Genomic DNA, 27,990 nt, shown 5'->3' with positions numbered 1-27,990 from the left:
CGCGTTGCAATCCGTCTGCCAGGGGCCTTTACCTTCATTTTCCATCGAAACTGCACTTGGGTTGATGGCTACAAAGTCTTTAGTGTCAGCCGCGGCCACACTGGGAATAGAGAGGAGAGGAGGACAAGGAAGAGAAGCCCCCGGAATCCCAGGCTGTCACCCCCTCTCCCGGCCACACGTCCCACGGCTGCTCCCACCACCCCTAGCAGCAGCATCTGCAAGAGAAACCGGGAGAAGCGGCGCTGACGGGAGACGCGCAGAGGAGGGAGCCTCCGCCCCGCCCCCCCCGCCTCAGCCCCCCGCGACGCCCCCAGCTCCAGCCGGCGGGGCGGCGCCCGAGAGACACCCGCGGGCCGGGGTATCCCCCGGACGCTCCCTCCCTCAGGACCTGGAAGTTTCTGGAAATGAGGGGCACTAGGTGATACTGGTGCCCTCCCGAAGCCCCAGAACCCGGTCCTCCGGGCTGCGGGGATGGGGGCGGGGATGGGGGGACTCACCCGCGAGGCTCGCGGGAGCGCCCCGCACGCTTGGGGCGAAAAGGAGTGGCCCGCCGAGCGGCGGCGCCAAGCGGGAGCCTGCTCCCGGCGTGCGGAGGGAGCGCCCTGAGGGCGGCCGGGGAGGGGAAAGGACAGGAGGTGAGGGGACCCGTCACGGTCGGCCCGGCCGCTTCGGCGCGGCCGCGCGGCTCTGCTCCCGCCTCCGCCTCCTGCGCTCGGCCCCTCCCCGCCGCCCCCCGCCCCAGCACGCTCCGCACTCCCGGGCCCGCCGCGGACCGAGCTTTGTCGCTACTACTTCCGCCGCGAGAGGAGCGCGCGCACGCGCACTGTCACGCACAGGCGCAGACGGCGGAAGTGAAGCTGCCGCCGAGCCGCCTGCCGCCCGCCGCCCGCCGCCCGCCGCGAAAGCGTGGTTGGTTGCGGGTGCGGAGCGGTCCCGCGGGAGGGCGCGCCGGGCGCGAGGCGCTCCCCGGCCCTACCTGCCCTGTGGAGGCTCCTCGCCGACCTCCGGTGCCCGCCCGTTTCCACGCACGCACTGGGCGCGAGGGGCGGAGGCCCGGCCGCGCATTGTCGAGAGGCCGCCGCGGGGTCGGGCCGAGCGGGCAGGCCCGCGCGTGCTCCGCGCCCGCAGGTGTTCGAGGGGCGACCTGGGGAGCCCCCTGCCCACGTCGGGATGGCCGTCACAATCTCGGCGGGCGGCGCGAGGACCTCCGCGGGAAGGGGCGAACGCAGAGCGACTGCGGTCCTCCGTGGGACTTGCCACCCGCCCTCGCAGGCCCCGGGACGGCCGCTTGGCTCCGACCGCGGGCGCGGGTCGTCGCGGGGCGACTTCCCGAAGTTGTGTGCGGCCAAGGGATCCATCTGCTCCAGGGCCCGTGTGTGCGGAGACAGCGAGCTTCAGCTGCAGAGCTCGGGGGAGGGGCTCCGCCTTTTCAGGTGTGTGGACCCGAAAGGTTGGAACACCCAGCAGCTAACTGAGCGTCCACACGTGGAAGCCGGAGAAGGTGAATCACCTTCGGCCACTGGCTGTGTCTTTGGCCGCTTGAATCTTTCACTTGCTCAGCATCTTGGCCCAGACAACCCCCCTCTCCCCCCGCCATAAGTAATTTTTTTTTTTTATATGGACAGTTGATGTTAATAAATAAGCCTTGGTAAACCAGAAACAGACTGAAACGAAGTCCTCTCACACCCAGATCCGCTAGAGGGCAGGGCTACACCTGCCGAGTTCGACCGCTTCCGCCACCAAGAACCCGACGGCAGAAGTCCTCCCTTGTGTGCTAGAGGTATTTTTCTCCATTAACACTTTTTCTCATTAAAACAAAAAAAACAAACAAAAAAACTTGCCCCTTATCTCAGATCCTGTAACATGTTCTCTGACCACATGTTCGACGTCAAAATAAACAACCGAACCGGGTTACCTGTGTTCCCCATTTAATCCCAAATTGTCTAGGGTCAAAAGTTCTGGACAGCTTTCTAGATGCACTTCTCAATGAAGAAACGTTAAGGTTTTATTCGACGAAGTCACTTTAAAATTCCCAAGCCATAAATATAAAACTAGTTTCTAATGTCCCGAGTTCCTATCCACGACGCTTCTGGCTTACATGCTTAGAGATTTTTGCCTACCCAGTGGTGTTATAAGCATCATTTGTAATGCAATGAACGTGCTATCTCTTGCTCAGTGTTGTGATTAATCTTTAATGACTATTAGTTACTATCCTTTTGGACCTTGACGCCACAGCATCCTATTAAAAACATAAGCATCTAAAGTAGAAGATGCAAATGTAGACATTATTTGAGACTAACCTATGATCTTACAAAATAGAGAGTAATTTCCCTGTACAGAATCTGATACTGGATTGCTTTAATTAGCTCAGAGATTTTATCTGAGGTAACTTCAGAATTATGGGTTGTGCACTGCAATGCCCCAGCATTAACACTGAATTCATAATTAACTCCACCCCCTTCTCCCAAAGATGTATCTCACCCCATGGTTTACACCTAAAGTAGCTTACACTGGAATTTTACTTTTTGCTTGCCTAAATTGTGAAAGCCATTGTTCCTATTACTAAGGCAAAAAAGAAACTGGATAAAACCAGCTTTGTCCAGAAGAATTATTACATACTGCCTGCATTCCTAATCCACCATCGGTCGTCTCACAAATTCCTGGGCTTGGGAGCAGCAAAAGCCTTAAAGGATAGCTGCTGGTTCAACCACTCCCCTGATCCTTCACCCTCATCAGCACATCTCCACAGAGTGATCCTCTGTTCTGTGTCTGAACACCTCTTCCACCCAAGCTAGCCAACATCAGTAGCACCGACTTTGACTTCCTATGTAAGTGAAAGATAGCATTTATTAACACTATTCAAGCCAGAGCAGTGGGGAGTGCTTGAACTGTGAGCTTCAGAAATCCTTGTCCCCAAAAAAGAAAGAAAAAAGAAATCGTTGTCTTTCTCTCGGTTTTGTCATCTGATCAGCTAACCTGCCATGAGACTTTTGTGTAGCAATCTCCACCTCCTCATCTTGGGGGAACGGGGTTAAAATATATGTACGCTGCCTTATGTACATATACATATATATGTGTATATACATTCACTTATACATAATGTACATATATATATTATATTTTAGATACAGATGTAAGCATAGATAAGTATCCTTTTTCTCAAAAGATTGTGAGGATTTGATAAAGACAGGTTGTATTTTATAGGCACTATAAAAGTATAAGATCAAACAAGTGAAAGCATGGACTATCAGCTACCTAGAATGAGATTTTTTTTTTAAACAATTTTTTTTTATTATTTATTTATGATAGTTATACAGAGAGAGAGAGAGAGGCAGAGACACAGGCAGAGGGAGAAGCAGGCTCCATGCACCGGGAGCCCGACGTCGGATTCGATCCCGGGTTTCCAGGATCGCGCCCTGGGCCAAAAGCAGGCGCCAAACTGCTGCGCCACCCAGGGATCCCCCTAGAATGAGATTAATGGCAATGAAACGTATTATGTTCAAGTTCCTTCTGTTTTCTTCTTTATGAATCATTCTAAAAACCCACTCGTTTGGTTCTGAATATTTAACCTGCAAAATTAATTAAATGTGTCTGATACATATGAGCAATAAAGGGGAATTTGTCAGGCCTCTCTGCTTGGTGGAAATACTACAAATAGGGAAGACTGAGGAAGGACTGCCATAGTGTTCTATTTATACTGCACCTTGTTACACAAAGGATGTAAGGCATCTTGTTTTTGATATAAAATGTGATAGCTGACATTTTTTTTAAGATTTTATTTATTTATTCATGAAAGACACAGAGAGAGAGAGAGGCAGAGACACAGGCAGAGGGAGAAGCAGGCTCCACTCAGGAAGCCCGATGCGGGACTCGATCCCAGGACTCCAGGATCACGCTCTGGACCAAATGTGGCGCTAAACCGCTGGGCCACCGGGGCTGCGCAATAGCTGACATGTTTATAAACCTAGATGATAAAGAAATATGTGGCCTTTAGGATTTAAAAAATTAACCTGGGAAATGTTATTTTTAAATCTTTCCTCAATGTTTTATTTTAAAGGCTATTTTAACCTTGTTTTTAAGTACCAAAGGTTTATAGTTAAGGAATTTCACCTAGTGCTAGAAAAAAAAAAAAAAAAGTCATTTTTTAAGGTAGATATGTTAAAAAGCCTATAAAGATGTAATGCTTTATTGTTACAAGCTAACCTCAAACAGAGCAACAGCAGAAGTATTTTTCTTCCTGTGGGAGAAAAGACATGCTAAGGGTCAAGTCTAGGGAAATACAGTCTTACTGTGAGAAGAGTCTTAGGGAATAAGTGTCTAATAATCACCTGCCAGAATTACTGTACATCTGCTTGGTTCTATATCTTAGCAGTGCTGGAAGAGTAAAAATAAGAAGCAAGAATAAAAATCAAATGAGCTCAAAAATGAGCTACGTGTTTTTGGTTGGCTTTACTAGCACAGAGATACCCAAGTAGTTTACAAATATTTTATCAGCCCAAAAAATTGCATAGCTTCTACACTTGCTAACATTCTAAATATGAAATGCTTGCTGAAACTGAGCAAAAGAAACTAGAGAATTTAAAGTGTGTTTTTTTTAATTAAAAAAAAAATCTGGGACGCCCGGGTGGCTCAGAGGTTAAGCATCTGCCTTCGTTGGGCTCAGGAGGTGATCTTGGAGTCCCGGGATCGAGTTCCACAAAGGGCTCCCTGCATGGAGCCTGCTTCTCCCTCTGCCTGTGTCTCTGCCTCTCTCTGTGTGTCTCTCATGAATAAATAAATAAAATCTTTAAAAAAAAAAAAATCTATATATGACTCAGTTTCCCCATTCACAAATTCTGAGGTTTTGGTGATAATTGTGATCTTTGGTATGTACTATCAATCTTCTAGATTGGAGGTGAGGGTAATTGGGGGCACAGGTGAGGATAAGAAAAAGGAAGAAAAAAGTGAGTATGAGTCCCATATCCAGAAGTCATCTCTGGACTTCATTTTTCCCACAGAATATAGACATGCAATATCCCATATTAATATTACATATACCCCCAAGATTTATCTTGAAATAAAATGTACCCTTTTAGAAGATATTCTGTCTGGTTTCCAAATGCATAACGCATCTCTGGCCCAAAAACATTTGTCTGTAAGTATATATCTAATAAGGACCTATTGAGTAAATGAGTAATCTGGAAAATGGTCATCATGAATACATATTTATTGTTGCATGAGTAAACATAATCCCCATCTTTGACTTCTCTGCTTGCTACCTATGATCAAACTAAAACATGAGCTTCTACTGTCCTGTAAAGCAAAGAATTAAGGGATTTTCCAAGGTTTAAAATTGAACTTAAATCTGAACCACAAAGGGGTTGACTAGGATAACTTGGTCTGAACAAGAATAAGTCCTAATCATTGTATGAACTATTAAATTGAGTACTGCTCAACGAAGATGAAATTTCACACCCAGATTTTGAACCCAAGTAACCATTTGAAATTAAAAGATAAGGATGTTGATGTGGCTGCTTCCTTGCACAAGGAAATTTCACTGAACTTTTGCTTTGGGTTTTGATGGCATGCATATCAATGCCTGGCAAAGTCAAAAGCACTACAATTTCCTGCACAGTCTTCAGTTATTACCCTAGGTATCCAGGAATCTACTCTTAATGCTTAGACAACACAGCTTGGAGACTAGGTATAAGCAACAGGCCTTAGTATAGCCAACTACATTAAGTTGCCACTGGCCGCATCTTCTCCTAATTTTGGGAGTTTTACAGATAGGTTGGTGTCGTAAATTAGTTGAAACTATCAGACGGATTCCACATTATATATACCGGCCCCTTGCTGTGTTTGCAGTAATAGCTTAGCCTCCTCCCATTCAAATCCTTCCTCAATTTCACATCAGAAACATTTTCAATCTCTGTTGACTGTGTTGCACACTGGGGTTTGAGAGAGCTTTGAGGAGTACCAAAGACTACCAAAATGGTACATTTCACTCTTAAAAGTTTTCTACCCCACCATTTTCTAGAAGTCAAATATTTTTTTGCAAAGCTTTCATCTTTGCCTGAACTTGTCCCAAGTCCTTTCAGGCCTCCTGCAGAAATCATCTCTCTCCACTGTGCTTTCCGTTGTGAGAATAAATGAGAAAAAAGGCACAAAAATGCCATTATGATAATAAATTAAAGAGGGAGATCAACGGCACAGAAATTGCTCAAGGTTTTATGAGGATTCAGAAGCTTAGCCCTGGACAGTCATGCACAAAGACCCTATTCCTATCGAGCGTACTACACAAAATAGGGAACTCCCAGCAAAGAGACAGGTTTACAAAATAGCCAACAGAAAGGAGAATTGCAATTTGGCAAGATGGTTTGCAAGATAGATGATAGAGGAGAATTACAAATTGGCAGGAAGGAGTTCTTGCAACATAAGCAAATTGTTAAATCTTCAGGTTAGAGAATCCATCACTACAAATAACGATCAGATGGAAAATTAGATTAGCATTTTATATATATATATAATATATGCAATTATTATGTGTGTGTATATATACACCTTCAGGGTACCTCCTTGGTTATAAAAGGCAATGTTTATGTAGCCCTATTTCAGAAGATATTAAAAATAATATTGCCCCCCAAAAATAAACATAATATTGCCAAATATTCTATATTGGGAGGATTAAGAAAATGAGAATTTTGGAAAGAAAGAGAAAAAAGGCTTTCTACAGGCCAGGAACAAATAAATTGAAGTGCAAATTAGAGGCTTGAACTGGCCCAAGCAGTCCCTAGTTCAAACAATTGAATGCAAAACTATTTTCTAAGAAACTACTACCTCAATCATAGGAATATTAGCATTCAAAGCAAACAGTGTCCCTCTCTAGATTATTGAACAATAAGCTGACAAACTAGAAATGGCATCAGGCCCTATGAGGAGAGCAAAAGGAACTCTCTGTTATATTCCAAATGATAAAGTACATCTTGTAATGATTGTTACCAGTGATCCTCAAACATCCATTCCCCTCCAGGATCATTAGTCTATATTAGTGTTTCTCAAAGTATGGCCCCCACTACCAGCAGCATCAGCATCACTTGGGAACTCATTAGCAATGTAAATTCTCAGAACCCACTCAGACCTACTGAGTCAGAAATTCTGGGTGGTTGGACTCAGCAATCTGTGGTTTAACAAGTCTTCCCCATAATTTTAAGTGTTTAGAAGTGCTGCAGCCACCTTATTACTCCACCAACCCCTCTTAAGAAAAGCCAACACCAAGGATGGCAAAGTAGTGATCAGAGGAAGTCAAGTCCTTTAATACACAATTAAGCTAACAAATCAACCAAGTCCTGTCCTACCACAGGACTTCCTTTTTTTTTTTTTTTCAGGACTTCCTTTAATATGAAATACTAAACAAATTATATTTTCTGTTGCTTATAGCTGGGAGCATCCTAATTGATAAAGTTTAAATGAGAAAAAATAGTTTGCTTTAGATAAATAGGTTAATGTATTAGTTGGTTGATGATTCGGCTGCTCCTAGACAAGATGAGAGAATTCAAAATACTATGACAATGCAAATTATAAAATGTTAAATAATGTACTCTAAATATTAAAGGCAATATGTTAAAAAAAAAGGCAATATGTTAAATAATGTACTCTAAATATTAAAGGCAATGTTAATCAATGGGAAGTTACAGAATAAGATGTCAGGGAAACTGAACAAGGGAATATTGTCTGTTTTTTAAATTAGGTGATTTCCATATTAGCATAGAGAGTAAAGAATTGGCTATTAATTTCAGAAACTCCTTTGAAAAATTGTACTTAATTACTAATCAGGAGTTTTTTTAAATTATGTGATTCTGCACATTATTCTTGAAAACTAGTTCGATTTTAGAATTTTTATTTTCTTACATAGTTGTATGTCCTAGACCAGATTTTTTCTAGTTTAATTATTTTTTCTTGTTTAATTACTCAGGTAATGACTACTTAGTGATTCTACTGTGAAATTGCTAAAATAAAATTAAGTTTAGCAAAGTCATTTTTTTCCAACAAACTTGACAAAAATATTTATTATTTTGAAGCTTGCACATCAGGGATCCCCTAGAATGAGATTAATGGCCAATGAAACGTATTATGTTCAAGTGTCTTCTGATTTCTTCTTTATGAATCATTCTAATAACCCCACTCGTTTGGTCTGAATACTTTTAACCTGCAAAATTATTTAATTGTCTGATACATATGAGCAATAAAGGGGAAATTTGTCAGGCTCTCTGCTTGGTGGAAATATACAAATAGGGAAAAGACTGTGGAAGGACTGCCATAGTGTTCTATTTATACTGCACCTTGTTACACAAAGGATGTAAGACATCTTGTTTTTGATTTAAAAGGTGATAGCTGTCATTTTTTTTAAGATTTTATTTATTTATTCATGAAAGACACAGAGAGAGAGAGAGGCAGAGACACAGGCAGAGGGAGAAGCAGGCTCCACTCAGGAAGCCCGATGCGGGACTCGATCCCAGGACTCCAGGATCACGCTCTGGACCAAATGTGGCGCTAAACCGCTGGGCCACCGGGGCTGCGCAATAGCTGACATGTTTATAAACCTAGATGATAAAGAAATATGTGGCCTTTAGGATTTAAAAAATTAACCTGGGAAATGTTATTTTTAAATCTTTCCTCAATGTTTTATTTTAAAGGCTATTTTAACCTTGTTTTTAAGTACCAAAGGTTTATAGTTAAGGAATTTCACCTAGTGCTAGAAAAAAAAAAAAAGTCATTTTTTAAGGTAGATATGTTAAAAAGCCTATAAAGATGTAATGCTTTATTGTTACAAGCTAACCTCAAACAGAGCAACAGCAGAAGTATTTTTCTTCCTGTGGGAGAAAAGACATGCTAAGGGTCAAGTCTAGGGAAATACAGTCTTACTGTGAGAAGAGTCTTAGGGAATAAGTGTCTAATAATCACCTGCCAGAATTACTGTACATCTGCTTGGTTCTATATCTTAGCAGTGCTGGAAGAGTAAAAATAAGAAGCAAGAATAAAAATCAAATGAGCTCAAAAATGAGCTACGTGTTTTTGGTTGGCTTTACTAGCACAGAGATACCCAAGTAGTTTACAAATATTTTATCAGCCCAAAAAATTGCATAGCTTCTACACTTGCTAACATTCTAAATATGAAATGCTTGCTGAAACTGAGCAAAAGAAACTAGAGAATTTAAAGTGTGTTTTTTTTAATTAAAAAAAAAATCTGGGACGCCCGGGTGGCTCAGAGGTTAAGCATCTGCCTTCGTTGGGCTCAGGAGGTGATCTTGGAGTCCCGGGATCGAGTTCCACAAAGGGCTCCCTGCATGGAGCCTGCTTCTCCCTCTGCCTGTGTCTCTGCCTCTCTCTGTGTGTCTCTCATGAATAAATAAATAAAATCTTTAAAAAAAAAAAATCTATATATGACTCAGTTTCCCCATTCACAAATTCTGAGGTTTTGGTGATAATTGTGATCTTTGGTATGTACTATCAATCTTCTAGATTGGAGGTGAGGGTAATTGGGGGCACAGGTGAGGATAAGAAAAAGGAAGAAAAAAGTGAGTATGAGTCCCATATCCAGAAGTCATCTCTGGACTTCATTTTTCCCACAGAATATAGACATGCAATATCCCATATTAATATTACATATACCCCCAAGATTTATCTTGAAATAAAATGTACCCTTTTAGAAGATATTCTGTCTGGTTTCCAAATGCATAACGCATCTCTGGCCCAAAAACATTTGTCTGTAAGTATATATCTAATAAGGACCTATTGAGTAAATGAGTAATCTGGAAAATGGTCATCATGAATACATATTTATTGTTGCATGAGTAAACATAATCCCCATCTTTGACTTCTCTGCTTGCTACCTATGATCAAACTAAAACATGAGCTTCTACTGTCCTGTAAAGCAAAGAATTAAGGGATTTTCCAAGGTTTAAAATTGAACTTAAATCTGAACCACAAAGGGGTTGACTAGGATAACTTGGTCTGAACAAGAATAAGTCCTAATCATTGTATGAACTATTAAATTGAGTACTGCTCAACGAAGATGAAATTTCACACCCAGATTTTGAACCCAAGTAACCATTTGAAATTAAAAGATAAGGATGTTGATGTGGCTGCTTCCTTGCACAAGGAAATTTCACTGAACTTTTGCTTTGGGTTTTGATGGCATGCATATCAATGCCTGGCAAAGTCAAAAGCACTACAATTTCCTGCACAGTCTTCAGTTATTACCCTAGGTATCCAGGAATCTACTCTTAATGCTTAGACAACACAGCTTGGAGACTAGGTATAAGCAACAGGCCTTAGTATAGCCAACTACATTAAGTTGCCACTGGCCGCATCTTCTCCTAATTTTGGGAGTTTTACAGATAGGTTGGTGTCGTAAATTAGTTGAAACTATCAGACGGATTCCACATTATATATACCGGCCCCTTGCTGTGTTTGCAGTAATAGCTTAGCCTCCTCCCATTCAAATCCTTCCTCAATTTCACATCAGAAACATTTTCAATCTCTGTTGACTGTGTTGCACACTGGGGTTTGAGAGAGCTTTGAGGAGTACCAAAGACTACCAAAATGGTACATTTCACTCTTAAAAGTTTTCTACCCCACCATTTTCTAGAAGTCAAATATTTTTTTGCAAAGCTTTCATCTTTGCCTGAACTTGTCCCAAGTCCTTTCAGGCCTCCTGCAGAAATCATCTCTCTCCACTGTGCTTTCCGTTGTGAGAATAAATGAGAAAAAAGGCACAAAAATGCCATTATGATAATAAATTAAAGAGGGAGATCAACGGCACAGAAATTGCTCAAGGTTTTATGAGGATTCAGAAGCTTAGCCCTGGACAGTCATGCACAAAGACCCTATTCCTATCGAGCGTACTACACAAAATAGGGAACTCCCAGCAAAGAGACAGGTTTACAAAATAGCCAACAGAAAGGAGAATTGCAATTTGGCAAGATGGTTTGCAAGATAGATGATAGAGGAGAATTACAAATTGGCAGGAAGGAGTTCTTGCAACATAAGCAAATTGTTAAATCTTCAGGTTAGAGAATCCATCACTACAAATAACGATCAGATGGAAAATTAGATTAGCATTTTATATATATATATAATATATGCAATTATTATGTGTGTGTATATATACACCTTCAGGGTACCTCCTTGGTTATAAAAGGCAATGTTTATGTAGCCCTATTTCAGAAGATATTAAAAATAATATTGCCCCCCAAAAATAAACATAATATTGCCAAATATTCTATATTGGGAGGATTAAGAAAATGAGAATTTTGGAAAGAAAGAGAAAAAAGGCTTTCTACAGGCCAGGAACAAATAAATTGAAGTGCAAATTAGAGGCTTGAACTGGCCCAAGCAGTCCCTAGTTCAAACAATTGAATGCAAAACTATTTTCTAAGAAACTACTACCTCAATCATAGGAATATTAGCATTCAAAGCAAACAGTGTCCCTCTCTAGATTATTGAACAATAAGCTGACAAACTAGAAATGGCATCAGGCCCTATGAGGAGAGCAAAAGGAACTCTCTGTTATATTCCAAATGATAAAGTACATCTTGTAATGATTGTTACCAGTGATCCTCAAACATCCATTCCCCTCCAGGATCATTAGTCTATATTAGTGTTTCTCAAAGTATGGCCCCCACTACCAGCAGCATCAGCATCACTTGGGAACTCATTAGCAATGTAAATTCTCAGAACCCACTCAGACCTACTGAGTCAGAAATTCTGGGTGGTTGGACTCAGCAATCTGTGGTTTAACAAGTCTTCCCCATAATTTTAAGTGTTTAGAAGTGCTGCAGCCACCTTATTACTCCACCAACCCCTCTTAAGAAAAGCCAACACCAAGGATGGCAAAGTAGTGATCAGAGGAAGTCAAGTCCTTTAATACACAATTAAGCTAACAAATCAACCAAGTCCTGTCCTACCACAGGACTTCCTTTTTTTTTTTTTTTTTTCAGGACTTCCTTTAATATGAAATACTAAACAAATTATATTTTCTGTTGCTTATAGCTGGGAGCATCCTAATTGATAAAGTTTAAATGAGAAAAAATAGTTTGCTTTAGATAAATAGGTTAATGTATTAGTTGGTTGATGATTCGGCTGCTCCTAGACAAGATGAGAGAATTCAAAATACTATGACAATGCAAATTATAAAATGTTAAATAATGTACTCTAAATATTAAAGGCAATATGTTAAAAAAAAAAAGGCAATATGTTAAATAATGTACTCTAAATATTAAAGGCAATGTTAATCAATGGGAAGTTACAGAATAAGATGTCAGGGAAACTGAACAAGGGAATATTGTCTGTTTTTTAAATTAGGTGATTTCCATATTAGCATAGAGAGTAAAGAATTGGCTATTAATTTCAGAAACTCCTTTGAAAAATTGTACTTAATTACTAATCAGGAGTTTTTTTAAATTATGTGATTCTGCACATTATTCTTGAAAACTAGTTCGATTTTAGAATTTTTATTTTCTTACATAGTTGTATGTCCTAGACCAGATTTTTTCTAGTTTAATTATTTTTTCTTGTTTAATTACTCAGGTAATGACTACTTAGTGATTCTACTGTGAAATTGCTAAAATAAAATTAAGTTTAGCAAAGTCATTTTTTTCCAACAAACTTGACAAAAATATTTATTATTTTGAAGCTTGCACATCAACTTGTTTCTATTTTCTAACTTAGGGCAGTTAAAAAGCTATGACATTAGGGAAAAAACTAAATATATTCTTCCCTAATTTAAACGATTAAATTGCTCATTTTGACTCTGAAAAAGCACTTGGAAAGATAAAGATTGCATACTTGATTAAAGAATTTGTATTACTTTTAAGGAAATTCGAATCAATTTTCACTGAACAGTCAGCAAAACACATTTGTTTAGGGCTTTTCACTTGACATAACACTTCCATGTACATAATTAAATTTAATCCTCACAACCTTGTGAGGTAAGCAGAGTAGATCTTCCTAATTGCTTTTTATAGCTGACAAGGCTGCAACTCACACAGGTGAAACTCTGAACAAGAATTTCTCACTATTCAGCGTCAAAGCCGGGAATCCAATATCCTCTTAGCTCCCAGTTCCTTAAAGCTATCTCAGTGACCCATTAGAGAATATGTGAGAAGCTGCCCTGTTTATTGAATTACCTTTTACAAATTGTCATTTTGTTTTGTTGAATTCTTGCATCTTTCTTTTTTTTTTTTTTTTTATTTATTTATGATAGTCACAGAGAGAGAGAGAGAGAGAGGCAGAGACACAGGCAGAGGGAGAAGCAGGCTCCATGCACCGAGAGCCCGATGTGGGATTCGATCCCGGGTCTCCAGGATCACGCCCTGGGCCAAAGGCAGGCACCAAACCGCTGCGCCACCCAGGGATCCCGAATTCTTGCATCTTTCAACTCAATGGGGCACTCTGATACCTTGATGGGCATTAACTCTTAAGCCTAGAATATCTGCCCCATAGCTCATTTGATGGCATTCAAGAATGTATTAATTAATAAGGACTTGATTTTATGACATTCTTGGCCATTGTCTACATCTATTCACTTGTTCTTATTTAACCTTCGGACACTGGGGAAATCATGCTCCAAGCAGAAACTATTTTAGAATCCCTTGGGTTTATCTTTTCAGAGTTGAAATTACTGCTAAAATGGAAGTGTAATCCTAAGAGTAAATAATTACAATCAGGCATTTAGAGAGATTATTCAATAGGTAATTGAGATATGTTCATTAATATGCTTTATTGAAAAATCAACAGAATACATATTAAACGCATGTAAGGATCTAAAAGCCACTGAACAGTATAGGAATAGTGATTTTATCATTCGAAGTGGTAAAGTTTTCTTTCTTCTGATCTTATAGTTATATTTATATATAAACCAGACTAGGGGCAAGGAATAATTGAGAGATTTTGTTTTAAGTGTTAAGATTTCATAATGGTTTTGGATAGTATGAAGGACATACAATTACACCTTTTCTACATTCCATTATTTAAATCAAGAATTACAATTCTCGGGGATCCCTGCGTGACTCAGCGGTTTAGCACCTGCCTTTGGCCCACGGCGTGATCCTGGGGTCCCAGAGATGGAGTCCCACATTAGGCTCCCTGCATAGAGCCTGCTTCTCCCTCTGCCTATGTTTCTGCCTCTCTCTCTCTCTCTTTCTCTGTGTCTCTCATAAATAAATAAATAAAATCTTAAAAAAAAAAATTACAATTCTCAGTTGCTGCATCACTTCAATCAGTAAACAGCTATGAAGGAAGGAATTAAAAAGATAAAAACATATTTTAGATTACTTTTATGATGAGGAATAGAAGCAGGAAAATGTTCACCTTTAGCCCAGAAAGCTGACTTATAGCCTGCATAATTTCGATAAGGATCAAATATGTACTATTTACTACATATTTAAAGGGTCTCATGACTGCCTGTACATCTCACTGATAGTTAATACCATGCTGAATGATAAGCACCAGAGAAATCTTGAGAAAGTAGTTCGATGAGTAGAAATTTGAAGAAAACATTCATAATCTAATATTCCCTGCACATCCCCTCCCCCATGAGCACTGAGCATAAAACCACCAGCTTCATACAGCAAAAGTGCAGCTCTTCCTGTCCCTGTGCTACTTAAATAAACTAAGTTGTACCATAAAATGTCTCAAGAATTGTTTCTTGACCATCTCACTCAATGATCTCACAACACTTAGAGCAAGACGCTGTTCAAGGACTTCTTGCATTACTAAGGATTATATAATGCTACTAGGCATAGGGCAGCTATGGTGAAAATGGCCAGTTAAGAATCTACGAAGATTTAAATCATCATCACTATCCCCCTGGCTTTGGCAATGGCTCTCCATCTTCCAAATGGCATACATGCTTGAGAAGGTACAAACCCTGTCAGCTTTGATTTTTGAAAATATGCATCACCAAGTGATCTACATCGATTGCATTGATGGTTCTCAAAAGTACCACCCAGGAACTTTTTAGAAGTACAAATTCTGTGGCACAACTGCAGACCTACTGAATTAGCAACTCTGGGGGTAGGGCCCTGCATTCTATCATTTTAACTAGTCCTTCGGGTGATTGCAATGCTAAAATTTGAGCACTGATCTACAGGAAACTTAGAACTTTCATCTAAAAATATTTTTTTTTCATCTAAAAATATTTTGATCATGCCAGTAGTCCTCAACTCTGAAAAATAGTGTCAGGATGTATATCAGTATTTTAAACCTTTTCCAGCATTTCTCAAAAAATGAATTAAATTCTTAAAATAACATTCTTAAAGTTATAGGACTTTGACTTTCTTTGAGTAGATACCTGTTGGCCTAAAACGAGTTATTTTACATGACCAGGGGAAATGACATCAAGACCATAAAGAGATCACATTTTTCCCCTCTTACATAACCCTGAGCTTCACGTTAGCATAGCCACAGTTTGGTATGGAGGAAAACAAAAATTAGAGGGGCAATGCACGGACAATGGAGCTATAGTTGTGTTTGCAGCTCTAAGTCAGTCTTTGTTTTCTTATTTCAGGTCAGGACCTTTGGAACAATGCATCTTTGACCAGGTATATCAAGCTTTAGCAGCCTTGTTAGATGAAAGAATGAGGGGAAGCTTCATTAAATAGAAAATGCCATTCTATTGAAACAGTGTATTCCTTAGAGAAATAGTCTCAGCCTTTAAAAACAAAACATATTTTTAAAAAAGCTGTATAACATTTCTGAGGCTATAACATTTTTTCTAAAGTACATTATATAGAAATTGTATGTTGGGGATAGAGCAAAAGGATCATATTTAAGACTAATGAAATAGGATTTTACACTATTCAGTAAGTGTAAACACTTTGATTACAAACTATGCACTCCTATAGACCAAAATACTTCTGTTATATTCTTTATTTATCTTGAGATGTACTTATAGGCTATAGCCTAGTTTAGAGGTAAATATTATAATAGAGGTAATGGTATAGGACACAATTATAAGTACTGCTTATATTAAAGGCAGTTAATTGTAGAACAAAGGAAGGAAAGTAAGATGAGTCAGGAGTTTCTACTAAGCAGATAGGGACGCCTGGGTGGTGCAGTCCCCCGTTAAGTGTCCAACTCTTGATTTCAGCTCAGATCATGATCTCAGGGTTGTGAGATCGAGCCCTGTGTTGGGTTCTGCACTGAGCATACAGTCTGCTTGAGATTCTCTCTCTCCCTCTGCCCATCCCCCTGCTCACACTCTCTTTCTCTCTCTCTCTCTCTCTCTCCCAAAATAATAAATTAATCTTTAAAAAAAAAAAAAAAAGAGGAGGATATACATGAGAAAACTGGGCATTTGAATACATCACCAAGGAGCAAAATATAGCAAAGAAATCCAACATAGAGGTGATTTTATCCAGAGATAAGTTACAGTAACTACGTTATAATTGCAAATAACAGATGAGTTTGTAATAGCTTGATTACATCTTAATGAATTCTTAAAGACTTTCTTTAGTGCTATAATCTTTCTACTGTGTAGTCTTTAACAGCAATAACATGCATTTGCTCTATGTGTATTAACTGCCCTGCTTGGAAGGATAGTAAATGATGTGTTTAATATTGATTACACCAATATAGGAATTTTAAGGTCTGTTGTATTTGGAAATTATTCCATTACAAATAATAAGTCCTTTGCAAATATAAATGGGGGTATGGGTAGGGGACCTTTGAGATTTAGCAGTATTAGAACATCTCCATCTTCATAGTGCTATCTACTACAGAGCAAAATACACTGAAAGAACATCCTCTATCACCGAACATCCTCTATCTTATTTGGTGGAGTTGGGACCTCAAGCTGTTCAGAATAGGACCACATACAACATTACTTTACTTTTGAAGCCACCCTATAGCATGGACTCTTGTGTATTAAGTATGGTATAAATACCATTTTTGTGTTATACCATTCCTCTAGAGCTGGATTTTCTCAGAAACCTAGGCAACTTAAGTTTCAGGGCCATTCACTTACAGAGGCCCCTTTGAAGGTCCTTGAAGAGACTCTAGCAATGTTCTCATAGTCTTATGGTTTGATAAAATTTGCAAAGGATATTTTTGCTGCAATTAATTTCAGAGTTACTCTTTTTGCTGACCTTTCCTCCTTCACACTTTTCCTATCAAGTAGCATTGGAGCACCCAAGGGCAAAATTTTGGATTTGGCTTACAAGAAGTTGAGATGGAGATATGTTTAGATTTCATTTGGATTTAGTGAGGTACACAAATAGGGTTTGTAGTCCTATTTGTGTGCGATTAAGTTATTGCTGGCTGTCCTGGTAGGGAAAAGACATCCATGAATATTTCATTCCCTACTATTCTAAATTACAAGGCCTGGGATCCCTGGGTGGCTCAGTGGTTTAGCACCTGCCTTCAGCCCAGGGCGTGATCCTGGAGTCCCAGGATCGAGTCTCACATCAGGCTCCCTGCATGGAGCTTGCTTCTCCCTCTGCCTATGTTTCTGCCTCTGTGTGTGTGTGTGTGTGTGTGTGTGTGTGTGTGTGTGTGTCTCATGAATAAATAAATAAATAAAATATTTTAAATAAATAAATAAATTACAAGGCCTGAAATCTTTATATATATAAATGCATCCACTGGTGCCTAGCACCTGAAGTATGTGAGTGGAGATAGAGAGCCAGAAGCTAGACTATGGAACTTTCATATACTGTTATAAAAAAAAAAAAAACAAATATAAATTAACTATGTTAGAGTATCCAGATTTTTTTATTATCTCCTTAAAGAATGTGGAGTGATTGTTAAAGAATCTGAAACCCAAAAATGTAGGAACAAAACATCTTAGGGTACACTAGTTAGTTGTTCAAAACACTTATTTTTCCAGATTTTGTGATCTCAAATTTAGCACCCAAATTTGTAATTTGTTGTGATTTCTTATTCTATTCTAATAGTCAACTTGTCTCTAATTTAACACTTATAATTTTATATTATTTTTCTTAGAAGTTCCCCCAAATTGAATGACTTTCAAACCTCTGTTAAAAAAGGGACAGCAGGCCCAAAATGGAGTCATTTATGCTAAGTGCCATGCCACCAAACTGAGACATACTACCCAATTTAATTACAGTTTTAGCATCTCCCAGGAATGGCATCTTAGTCATCTGGAATCACCTGGTCAGCACTAGTGAAGTAATCTGCCTGATAGACCCCTGCCATCCCCTGAAGGAAGATAAACTTGCTACAACCAGTCTGCTTTTTTACTAATACAACTTCCTTATCTCTTTCCCTTGTTCCTGTAAAAGCCTTTCATTTTATATATCTTCTCAGATCTAGTTAGGATGCTGCCCAATTTGTGAATTGTTGAATAAAGCCAGTAAGGTCTTTAAAATTTACTCAGTTGAATTTAGTTTTTCAACAAATTTGTTGGCAGCAGTGGGATCCAAAGGAAATTTCTGATGGATTTCTGGAACAGCAAGAAACATGAGCACTGGTATCCACAAACCCTTCAAGTTCTCTTTCTCACCATTTCTGAAGGCTGTGGATAAATTCTTCTCCATTCTGATCTCTGCTGTCTTTGTCTTTTGTTTTTTTAAGATTATTTTTATTTATTTGAGAGAGAGCATGAGCAGTAAGGAGGAGGGGATGGAGGGGGAGAGAGAGGGACAAGCAGACTCCCTGCTGAGTGCAGAGCCCAATTTAGGATGCTCAACCAAGTGATCCACCCAGGCTCCCCAGTGAACTCCTGCTGTCTTTGTATTGAGCTCCATATCTAATTGGCTTTCTATTCTAGATCAGCAAGTCCGTTTAGACAGACAGAAAGCTCTAATAGAATGTCAGTTCTTAGCTCTTGATTCAATCCACAATTCCCAGTCCAGGGCTTAGCAGGTCAGTTTAAGCTGGAAGAATATTCTACTTAGAACTCAAGTCTTTAGCCCTTTGTTTGTCCACAGTTCCTCATTTGATTTGAATCCCAGTCCACAGTCCCATTTGTTGGGGTATGCTGGTTCCATCTTTTCCCCAGTCCCCAGTTCTGTTTTGGGAATTGCTGGGGGTACACACAAGGCCTTTTATTGGCCAGTCCACAGTAACATCTCTTTTGTTACTTTGGTGTGTTAATATGATTGTTTTGTGTAGGTAAAGGCCATTGCTAAAGACAATATCAAAAGCCAAAAGCCACAAAGTTGGTAGGCATGAGTCAAGCACTTAAAAGCTTTTTGCATGCTCACCACTTAACTCTGAGACTCCTGAATTAGGATAAATTGGTCATGGAAGAGTTAGACTGACACTAGGTCACCTGTCAACTTTAAGAAAATTTCTGTGTAATAAAGTACAATGTAAAACACCATTACCTTCCCCAACCTAGCATCACATTTCTCTTAGGTATTAATTTGGTTCCCAGAGACCCAAAGTGTGGATAAAGAGATGGATCTTGGAATGCCTGGGTGGCTTGGGATGCCTGGATGCTCAGCGATTGAGCATCTACCTTCGGCTCTGGGTGTGATCCTGGGATCTGGGATTGAGTCCCACATTACGGTCCCTGCAGGGAGCCTGCTTCTCCCTCTGCCTATGTCTCTGCCTCTCTCTCTCTCTCTCTCTCTCTCTCTGTGTGTGTGTGTGTGTGTGTTTCTCATGAATAAATAAATAAAATATTTTTAAAAAGAAAGAAAGAAAGAAATAGATCCTTAATTCCCAAAGAATTCAGTGTGCCATCTTCTAGCACACCTGCTTATTTTATGCCTAAGAACTGTAGTCCTGGAAACTGTAGATATCTACAAAAATAGCAAAGTCTTACTAAAAACAACCTAGAATTATAATGGCCATTCTGAGAACTATACCAATTAGATGAGATTGTTCATTTAAGAAGTGTACTTGAAAACAAGGGTTCCTAAATCAAATAAACAGAATTGAATACCTATTTTAATTGGCATGCAGAAGCCTCCAAAATGCTTCAAAATTCCAAAGTAGCTTCACTGAAAGATATGTTTGCAAAAGGCTAATGTAAAATAAAGATATAAGAGACACCCAAAACAAAAGACTTTAAGACTGACATAACTCCTATTGCTCCATCCATCCTCCTTTGAGTATTCTTTCTAGTAATCATCTGTCTGAATTGTCTTAGCACTCTGAAGAGACTATAAGACTGTTAACAAAAGTCTCCCAAAGCAGTGGTCTTACAGATGCCCCCATATCTACCTTTGAAGGTGGACCCCCATATCGGCTCTTCCAGGGTTGACAGGACTCTGAGGGATTTTCTGGTAAACTGCTATAATTTATAGTTTACAGTTTATAATTTACAAGCTCCTCTTAAACAGCCAAGGGAAACTAAAAACTGATGGAAAACCTTACCAAATTCTGGTAAATACTGGAACCTACAAATGGGATCCTGGTAAAAGTTGGCAGAAACCAGCAAAGGGTGAGAATTCTTACCAGGGTCAGCTCTCCCAAATCTCTGTCTATAATGCCTGCTGGAAGGATGAAAATAAAGTTTCATGTTATCCCTTCCTTTCCAAATCCAGAGTCATTGTTTATTAATCTCATCTCTCTCAGGGACAGCCCTTATCTCCTTATTTGTCTTGTTCTGTGTCCTGAGAGCTTCACTTGGTAACTGTCAGGTCAAGGACCCCAAAATACAGCCAAACAGGAATGTGGGTTATACTGTATTTGTGGTTAGATATGGCTAGACAGGGGATCCCTAGGTGGCTCAGAGGTTTAGCACCTGCCTTCCACCCAGGGCGTGATCCTGCAGTCCCGGGATCGAGTCCCACATCGGGCTTCCTGATGGGGCCTGCTTCTCCCTCTGTCTGTGTCTCTGCCTCTCTCTCTCTCTTTCTCTGTGTCTCTCATGAATAAATAAATAAAATCTTTAAAAAAAGAAAAAGATATGGCTAGACAGAAATGTGGGTTAAAGTCCATTCGTGGCTAGGGTCCTACCAAACTGCTGCCAGCCCTCAGGGAAATGATCTAAGTCTTTCTTTCTTTTGGCTGTCTTTGGGAGTGGCTTTGGACCTTGCCAGGATAATATCTTCTGTATCTTCTTTGAGGATGCCTCTTGCATACACAAAGGGGTTGTTCGATAATCTCAGGAATATTAACTCTTTGCCCCAGCTGAAAACTGAGAAGATATCTGAAAGGATTTTTTTCAGTTTCTCTGTGGTCAGAAATTGGCCAAATTGGAAGCTGATATTCAGAGTCTGATAGAACTTTTTAAATGCCTTTTCTAAGCTAAATGTACCCAAAGGGAAATAAAACTTTCTGAAGTCTTTGTGAAAGGATTTATTAAAGCATTCCAAAACAAGGTTCTAAATCCAGAACGTAAGAATCTTTTTGATTTTCATCTAAGTTGAAGATCTCCCTGATATAAAGGAGCAAACTGAAGATAATGTAGTTGGATGAATGGTTTAGCCATTGATATCATTTGGCTACATTTAGGCTACAACCTAGTTCTTTGAGGAATTAAAAGCAACTATCCTTGTCTTGGCAAATTTTGGAAAACTAGAAATATAACTCTAGAAACAATTCAGCTTTACCAGATGAGTAGGGAAGGTCCTGGCAGGTCCAGGAACCTGAGGATATTTTGGGGACCTTGAGGAGAGAAGAATTCACCCAAACTATAGATACTGCCAGTAACATCTGATGGAGGATCTGTGGTTTGGCTTCTTGGCCTCAAGAGGTTTTAAGAGTTTAATTGGAGAGTTCTTATGTGAAATTCCAACAGAACATGCTTTTTTTTTTTTTTTTCAGAACATGCTTTAAAAGAGCATATACAATCCATTGCTATTCCTGCTGCATTTATGTAAATAATCAGACCAAATTTAGTGTAAACAGATTAGTCTTATTATGGTCATTTTTGTAAAAAATGAGAGTGATTGCAGGAGCACCTGGGTGGCTCAGTTGGTTGAGTGTCCAACTCTTGATTTCAGCTCAGGTTGTGATCTTGGGATTGTGGGATCAAGCCTCTCATTGGACTTTTGCTCAGTGGGAAGTCTACTTGAGATTCTCTGTCTCCCTCTTCCTCTGCCTTTCCTTCCCACACTCTCCCTCAAATGAATAATTTTTTTTAATGAGGGTGATTGCAGAGAGAAAAATTATGCTTGTACCTCTGGGGTATTAGACCCTAATCCGGTTAATTGTCTTTAAAGTTTTATCATATACCTACAAACTGGACTGGATCCTGAATTCTAGTTTCCTCAAATATCAAGCTATGATTCTCCAAACTGATTTTTTCAATTTTCTCCCATTTTTCTGAATCAGAATTACTAAGAACAAAGACTATCCGTGAATCTCCTTGGAAGGAAGTATATTAAAGTCCTCACTAGCCAGATTGGCAGTCAAACTTCAGGGATTTGAACTTTGGGAACCACATCTCCTAATTAACCTGCTTCTTTACAAGACATGGGATCAAGAGGATCAAAAAAATTTCCTTCCATTCCTCCCTCCCTCTCTGACCATCCTTTTCCTATTTTTTGCACCAGGAAGTCCTTTGTGATTGTTTTGTCCACCTTTTGCTCTGACCTGGAAAGATAATGCCATTGTTCACGTATCTCAGGCCATTGCAAAGGGGAGTAATCCAAGCTACGAATGACTATTGTATTTATCCTGATGTTGGTCACCCTGTAGTTCTGCCCATCATAAATTTCTCCCTAATTTCCAATACCTCAGTTTCTATGGAACAAACTCAGCCCCCTCTCTGTCATGTCCATTTCCCTGTCTCTGGTTAACAATCCCAAACTTGGGAACTTGCATCCAGGATCTCTAAAAGAAAGGGGCAACCAGAGTAAGATTGCCTGTGTGGCCTACAGACCTTTAAATTTTATGGGCCTCCATGACTGTCACTTTTCCAGTCATGGGTCACAGACTCAAATGGAAATGACTAGGAAGCATTCATGATTCAAAATCAGCTTCCTTTGGTAGATCACTGTTCCCCTGGCTAGGAATAAGTGCCAATGAGACTATGATCAGGAACCTCTCCTTAATTCTTGGAGATATGGCAGAATGTCTTGCTAAAGCAATAGCTGTCCAACAAAAAATTCTTAAACTCTCTGACCGAGGTAGTTCTTGATAATAGAATAGCCTTTGATTATATTTTAGCTGAGCAAGTAGATGTGTGTGGCAAACACCAGCTGGAACACTCAGATTAACATTTCAGGGGAAGATGGAACTCATCTACATAAGATCACTGAAGAAGCCACTTGGTTTAAGAAAGTGACTCCTTCAGGACATCTAGGTGGCCCAGTGATTGAGTGTCTGCCTTCGGCTCTGGGCTTGATCCCAGGTCCCAGGATTGAGTCCCACGTCGGGCTCCCTGCATGGAGCCTGCTTCTCCCTCTGCCTGTGTCTCTGCCTCTCTCTGTGTGTCTCTCATGAATGAATAAATAAAATCTTCAAAAGAAAGAAAGAAAGAAGAAAGAAAAAGAAAGAAAGAAAGAAAGAAAGAAAGAAAGAAAGAGAGAAAGAGAGAAAGAAAGAAAAGAAAAGAAAAGAAAAAAAAGAAAGAAAGGAAAAAAAAGAGAAGAGAAGAGACTCCTTCAATGGGGTCTTTCTTCAACTTATGTGATTTTTATTGGTTTGAGTCTTGGGGAAACATGGCTCCAAGGTGAATTCCAGACACTGAGAATTCTCCTGCTTATAATAATCACAGTGGCCTTCTTGGTGTACTGTATTCCCTCCAAAGCTTTTAGTGCCTGTTCCCAGCCACTAGCCAACAAGCAAATGATTTCCCTAAGACTTGAACATCAGAAAAGGAACAAAGAGAATTCCCAGCTTAGAAATGTGAACCTGAAGTCATGACCTGTGAATACCACAGGGATTCAGCAGAAAGATACCACGAACTGTAAATACCACAAAGAAGATGAACAAAAATTGCAAGAACCTCAGAAAAGTAAGTAGGAGTGGCACTAATGCCTTTTGTTTGGATCACATCTCTAGTTAGGTTGAAAGTCTTGCCGAAGGTGGGGAATCATTAAGAAAGAGACAACAGTACCCAAATGGGATCACTTATGCTAAGCCCATGTCACCAAACTGAAACCTTTTTTTTTTAATATTTTGTTTATTTATTCATGAGAGACATAGAGAGAGACAGAGAGAGGCAGAGGGAGAAGCAGGCTCCATGCAGGATGCCTGATGTGGGACTCGATCCCAGGTCTCCAGGATCACACCCTGGGCTGAAGGCAACGCTAAACCACTGGAGCCACCGAGGCTTCCCACCAAACTGAGACTTAATAGCCAACTTAATTACACTTTCAGCATCTCCCAGGAATGGAATCTTAAATCAGTCAATCTGGAATCATCTGGTCAGCACTAATGAGGTAGGTAATATGCCTGATAGGCCCCTACTGTCCCCTAAACCAAAATGATCTTGTCACAAACAATCCACTTTTTACCAGCATAAGTTCCTCTGCTTTTTCATTTTGTACAGCTCTGCAGAGCTTTTATCTGCTAGATGGGATATTGCCCAATTCATGAATTAATGAATAAAGCCAATAAAGTCTTTAAAATTTACTCAGTTGAATTTTGTTTTTTAATACCTCTCAAAAACATGGATCTCTACCTAAGAGGATTTAAGTTGTCTTCCCTGCAGAATAGTTACAATGGTTTTATTTTTAGCCTCTATATCCTCAGTAAATGAAATAAAATCTAATATCAAAGAAAGAAGGAAGAAAGGGAAGAGCGAGGGAAGGAAGAGGAGAAAGGGACCCATCTGGGGGAAGTATCTCACTGTAAGGTAGTGAATCAGGATCTAGCGTCAGACAGACAAGCAAACCAGGAGCTAAAATCTTTTAACTGCTCTCACTTATGAGTGTGTTCCAAGTTATCTCACTTCCTTAAACCTCAGTTCTCTCATCCATAAAGTTAAGGGATAATACCATTGATTTTGTAAAGTTACTATGAATATTAAATGACAATGTATGTAAAGAAACTTGCCAAGTTCCTGGCACATATTAGGCACTTAATAAAAATGTAAAATTCCTTATTCTTGAGTACATAATCAAAGTTGAACATCTTCAAATAGCCTTACTAATATGCTGCCTTTAGGATGAGCAGGAAATAACTAATTCTAGCATTTTTTTTTTATGCTCTCTTCACAGCAAATTACAAACAGTACAACATACGTGGGAAGTTCATTTCTTTTTCTGTTAAAGCATGGAACTGTCGTACGAGGTGAGAAAATACGTCATCTTCCATTCTGAACAAAAGTTAGCAAATAAAATGTTGCAGACAAACTGAGAAGTAGAATAGGATGGCAAATCTAGGAATGTGCATTCCTACACATTGCACTACATTGTAGTGCACAGAAAAGGGTTTTACTTTGAGTTAATGTGCATATTTCAAAGACAAAGGTTTGGTGTTTATCCATTTACTGGGTCCTGTGTTTCAGGGGCATCTTTACAGTAGATTAGGAAAGTGTGGGAACAGATAACAGGATTAGAAATAGCTCAAAAGTCAACACAGGGTCCAGGTATCTCGCAGACATGTCTAACATTTTATAAAAGTGATAGATGACCTATGATAATATGGACACAAAGGAGGGAACACCCTTAGAAGGGACCATAATAAGCATGAACTTGTCAGTATTAAATTCAGGAAAAGGGAGTGGAAGATAAAAGGGGCTTGATATTAAGGAAAAGGAAAACAAAACAAAACAAAACAAAACAGTGGTTAAAATGCAACACAATAACCTGAAATTTCTCAGTGCTCCTATTCATCAGCAACTTCAAAGTATACTTAGTTATTTATCCTTATGCTGGAAGGGGTTTTAAAACCCATAAAACGATGGGTACAAGCACTTCATTGGTCACTCAGGCTCAGAAAATCTAGTCACTGGTGCATAAGATTTTCACCAGAGGTGTTTTTCTAGGTGTAGTCATAGTTCCTTTCTTTGAAAGAGTATTACATCCTACCTGAATTTCCAAAGACATTTGATTCTGTCTTCTTTGGCCTCAGATTCCAGAGAAACATGCACAGATTGTGGAGTATTTACCGTTAACCAAATAAAACAAATGAATTTTAACTGATATACCTGTACCCTCTCTTTGTTCCTTAGGTTTCCGAATTGTCCACCTTTCTATTGCTCGTTGCACTAGAATCTTGGGACTGGAAGAGATCTGATAAGATACTTAATCTTTTCTTTCATGATGTAGAAAGCATCACTACAATATCCCCCAAGGAGATGTGTTCTGCAAAAGGTGGCCCATTCCTCTACCTTTCATTTTTTAGAAAGTTCATCCTTAGGATTGTATCACAACCTTTCTCTGAAAATTTTTTCCATTAGTTTGGCTGTTTCCTCTGGAACATCTCAAATGCACCTCCACTTTCATCTACAAATTAATCCTATGGGTCTAGTGAAACACATAAGAAACAAATACATACAAAAACCAACTATGTCTTAAATTTCTTCCTCTCAAAAGCTAACATCCAAGATTCCTTCAAGCACTTCTGTGTCAGGATAACATTTATCATCCTCCTAATCCCTTCACCACTACTGACCATGCCCCCATCCCATGAACCAGTTCTACAGGCTTATATTCACAGTGCCTTCCATCTAACAGGGACTTTGCTAGTCATCCAGGATATACGGGGGATCAAACAGCCCCCCAGGACCAAGTTGGGAAAGTCAGAAAAGATTGCCCTAAGGGACTTAAGATTGAGTTAAGATCTGAAAGAAGAGTAAATACTAACTAAGGGAGGACAGTGAAGGGCACAATTGGAACAAAGACCCTGGCTGGGAGTGGCAGGGGAACAGGGAGAAGAGGAAGAAGGGTACTGTAGATGGGGTGCAGAGAGCAAAGGGAGGCAAGATAAGCATGCAGCAGGAGAGGATCAGGGCCAGACCACATCAGGCCCTCCACATTGGGCAACTTTGTCTTTATCCTACAAGCAAGTAGAAGCCAATGAAAGACTGTAAGCGTGGGGCTGGGGAATTTCCTGTCAGGTTTGTGTCTCCAGGAGACCTCTCTGACTGTAGTTGGAAGAACTGCTTAGACAGGACAGCAGTGGTTAGAGGAAGACCAAGAAGAAGGCTGTTACAGCATTTCAGACAAGAGGTCATGATGGCCTCTGGGCTAAGATGGTGAGAGAGAAGACGACAGATTGATTCAAAGGATGTTTAGGGATAGAATCAAAAGAACTTGGCAATAAATTAGGTATTGACTGAGGGAGCCGAAAATGCCAAAGATGACTCCTAGGTCTCTGCCTGAATGATAGATGGATGGTGGTGGTGCCATTTGCTCAGACAGAGAAGACAAGTTCTGGGGAGGAGAAGAATAGGAGAGTGAGTGCTAATGACTAGAAAGCCATTCGTCTTCATGCAAGCCATCAGTTACAATTCTCAGGCATCTTGCAGGTTATGGAGTGCTGCAGACTGAATGTTTCTGTCCCCCCCTCCCCCTGCCACCAAATTCATATGTTGACTTCCTACGCCCCAGTGTGATGATATTAAGAGGGGGTCTTTGGGATGTGATTAGGTCATGAGGATGGAGCCCTCATGAATGGGATTCATGCCCTCGAAAATGAGATCCTGAAGAGTTCGCTCCCTTGTCTCCTTCTGCCACATGAGGATGGAACTGAGAAGTCAGCAATCTGCAACCAGGAAGCGGGCTCTCACCAGACATTGAACCTGCCAACCCCTCGATCTCAGACTTTCAGCCTCCAGAACTGTGAGAAAAAATTTCTGTGGTTTATAAGCCACTCAGTCTATGAGATTTTGTTATAGCAGCCTGAATGGACAAAGACATGGAGAAAACCACTGGAGGCTTTTTTAAGTAAATAAATAGCTCCTTTTTTTCTTTGTAATTTCTCCCTGCAAATAGAGGAGACTGTTATCATTACCCTGATAAAATGGTTCAACTTTTAATATCATATTCAATAGAAATACTAAGGTTAGCTTCATGTTATTATAGCAATTTAACTACCAGTGTTACCTATATATAATCACACGAATTCCAGGAGCAGGGTGCAGTCTCTGCCCTCTATCTTACACTCTACCAGATAATCTTTTCCTCTTGGTTCTGAAGG

The 27,990-nt window shown here is 39.9% G+C and overlaps 2 protein-coding genes across 7 annotated transcripts in view; one reads left to right on the top strand and one right to left on the bottom strand.

Annotated features, from left to right (window-relative positions):
- The window catches only part of ATP2C1 (ATPase secretory pathway Ca2+ transporting 1), a 171,828-nt gene that overhangs the window by 135,648 nt on the left and 8,190 nt on the right, over positions 1 to 27,990 (bottom strand). For 2 of the 6 annotated variants that reach the window (XM_041734122.1, XM_041734121.1), the window contains exons 1-2: positions 498 to 639; positions 33 to 215 (exon numbers count right to left, since the gene is read on the bottom strand). The exons of 3 other annotated variants lie outside the window; for them this stretch is intronic. Coding sequence is in view for 1 of the 3 variants with exons in the window: in XM_041734121.1 (XP_041590055.1) it covers positions 33 to 38 (6 nt within the window). In the remaining 2 variants the exon portion in view is untranslated. Of the gene's footprint in view, positions 1 to 32; positions 216 to 497; positions 640 to 27,990 lie in introns of those variants that run through there. One more of the 6 variants, XM_041734123.1, reaches the window with a different exon arrangement.
- LOC121479019 (translation initiation factor IF-2-like) lies at positions 65 to 27,583 on the top strand. The gene is made up of 6 exons (XM_041734537.1): positions 65 to 358; positions 419 to 1,433; positions 1,691 to 1,780; positions 24,223 to 24,284; positions 25,065 to 25,137; positions 26,021 to 27,583. Exons 1-6 carry the CDS (start codon positions 65 to 67, stop codon positions 26,083 to 26,085), a joined length of 1,599 nt encoding a protein of 532 aa, XP_041590471.1. The 3' UTR covers positions 26,086 to 27,583.

This window comes from Vulpes lagopus, chromosome 19, assembly GCF_018345385.1.
Source record: "Vulpes lagopus strain Blue_001 chromosome 19, ASM1834538v1, whole genome shotgun sequence".
NCBI classification, from domain to species: Eukaryota; Metazoa; Chordata; class Mammalia; order Carnivora; family Canidae; genus Vulpes; species Vulpes lagopus.
The sequence above is the reverse complement of the archived record's forward strand: the minus strand, read 5'-3'. Positions and strand labels throughout refer to the sequence as shown.

Coding starts and splice junctions, on each gene's coding strand:
- LOC121479019 (XM_041734537.1), top strand. CDS start 65: ATGGCTACAAAGTCTTTAGTGTCAGCCGCGGCCACACTGGGAATAGAG. Junction 359..418: donor AGAGACACCCGCGGGCCGGG/GTATCCCCCGGA, acceptor GAGGGGCACTAG/GTGATACTGGTGCCCTCCCG. Junction 25,138..26,020: donor GCATGGAACTGTCGTACGAG/GTGAGAAAATAC, acceptor TTTGTTCCTTAG/GTTTCCGAATTGTCCACCTT.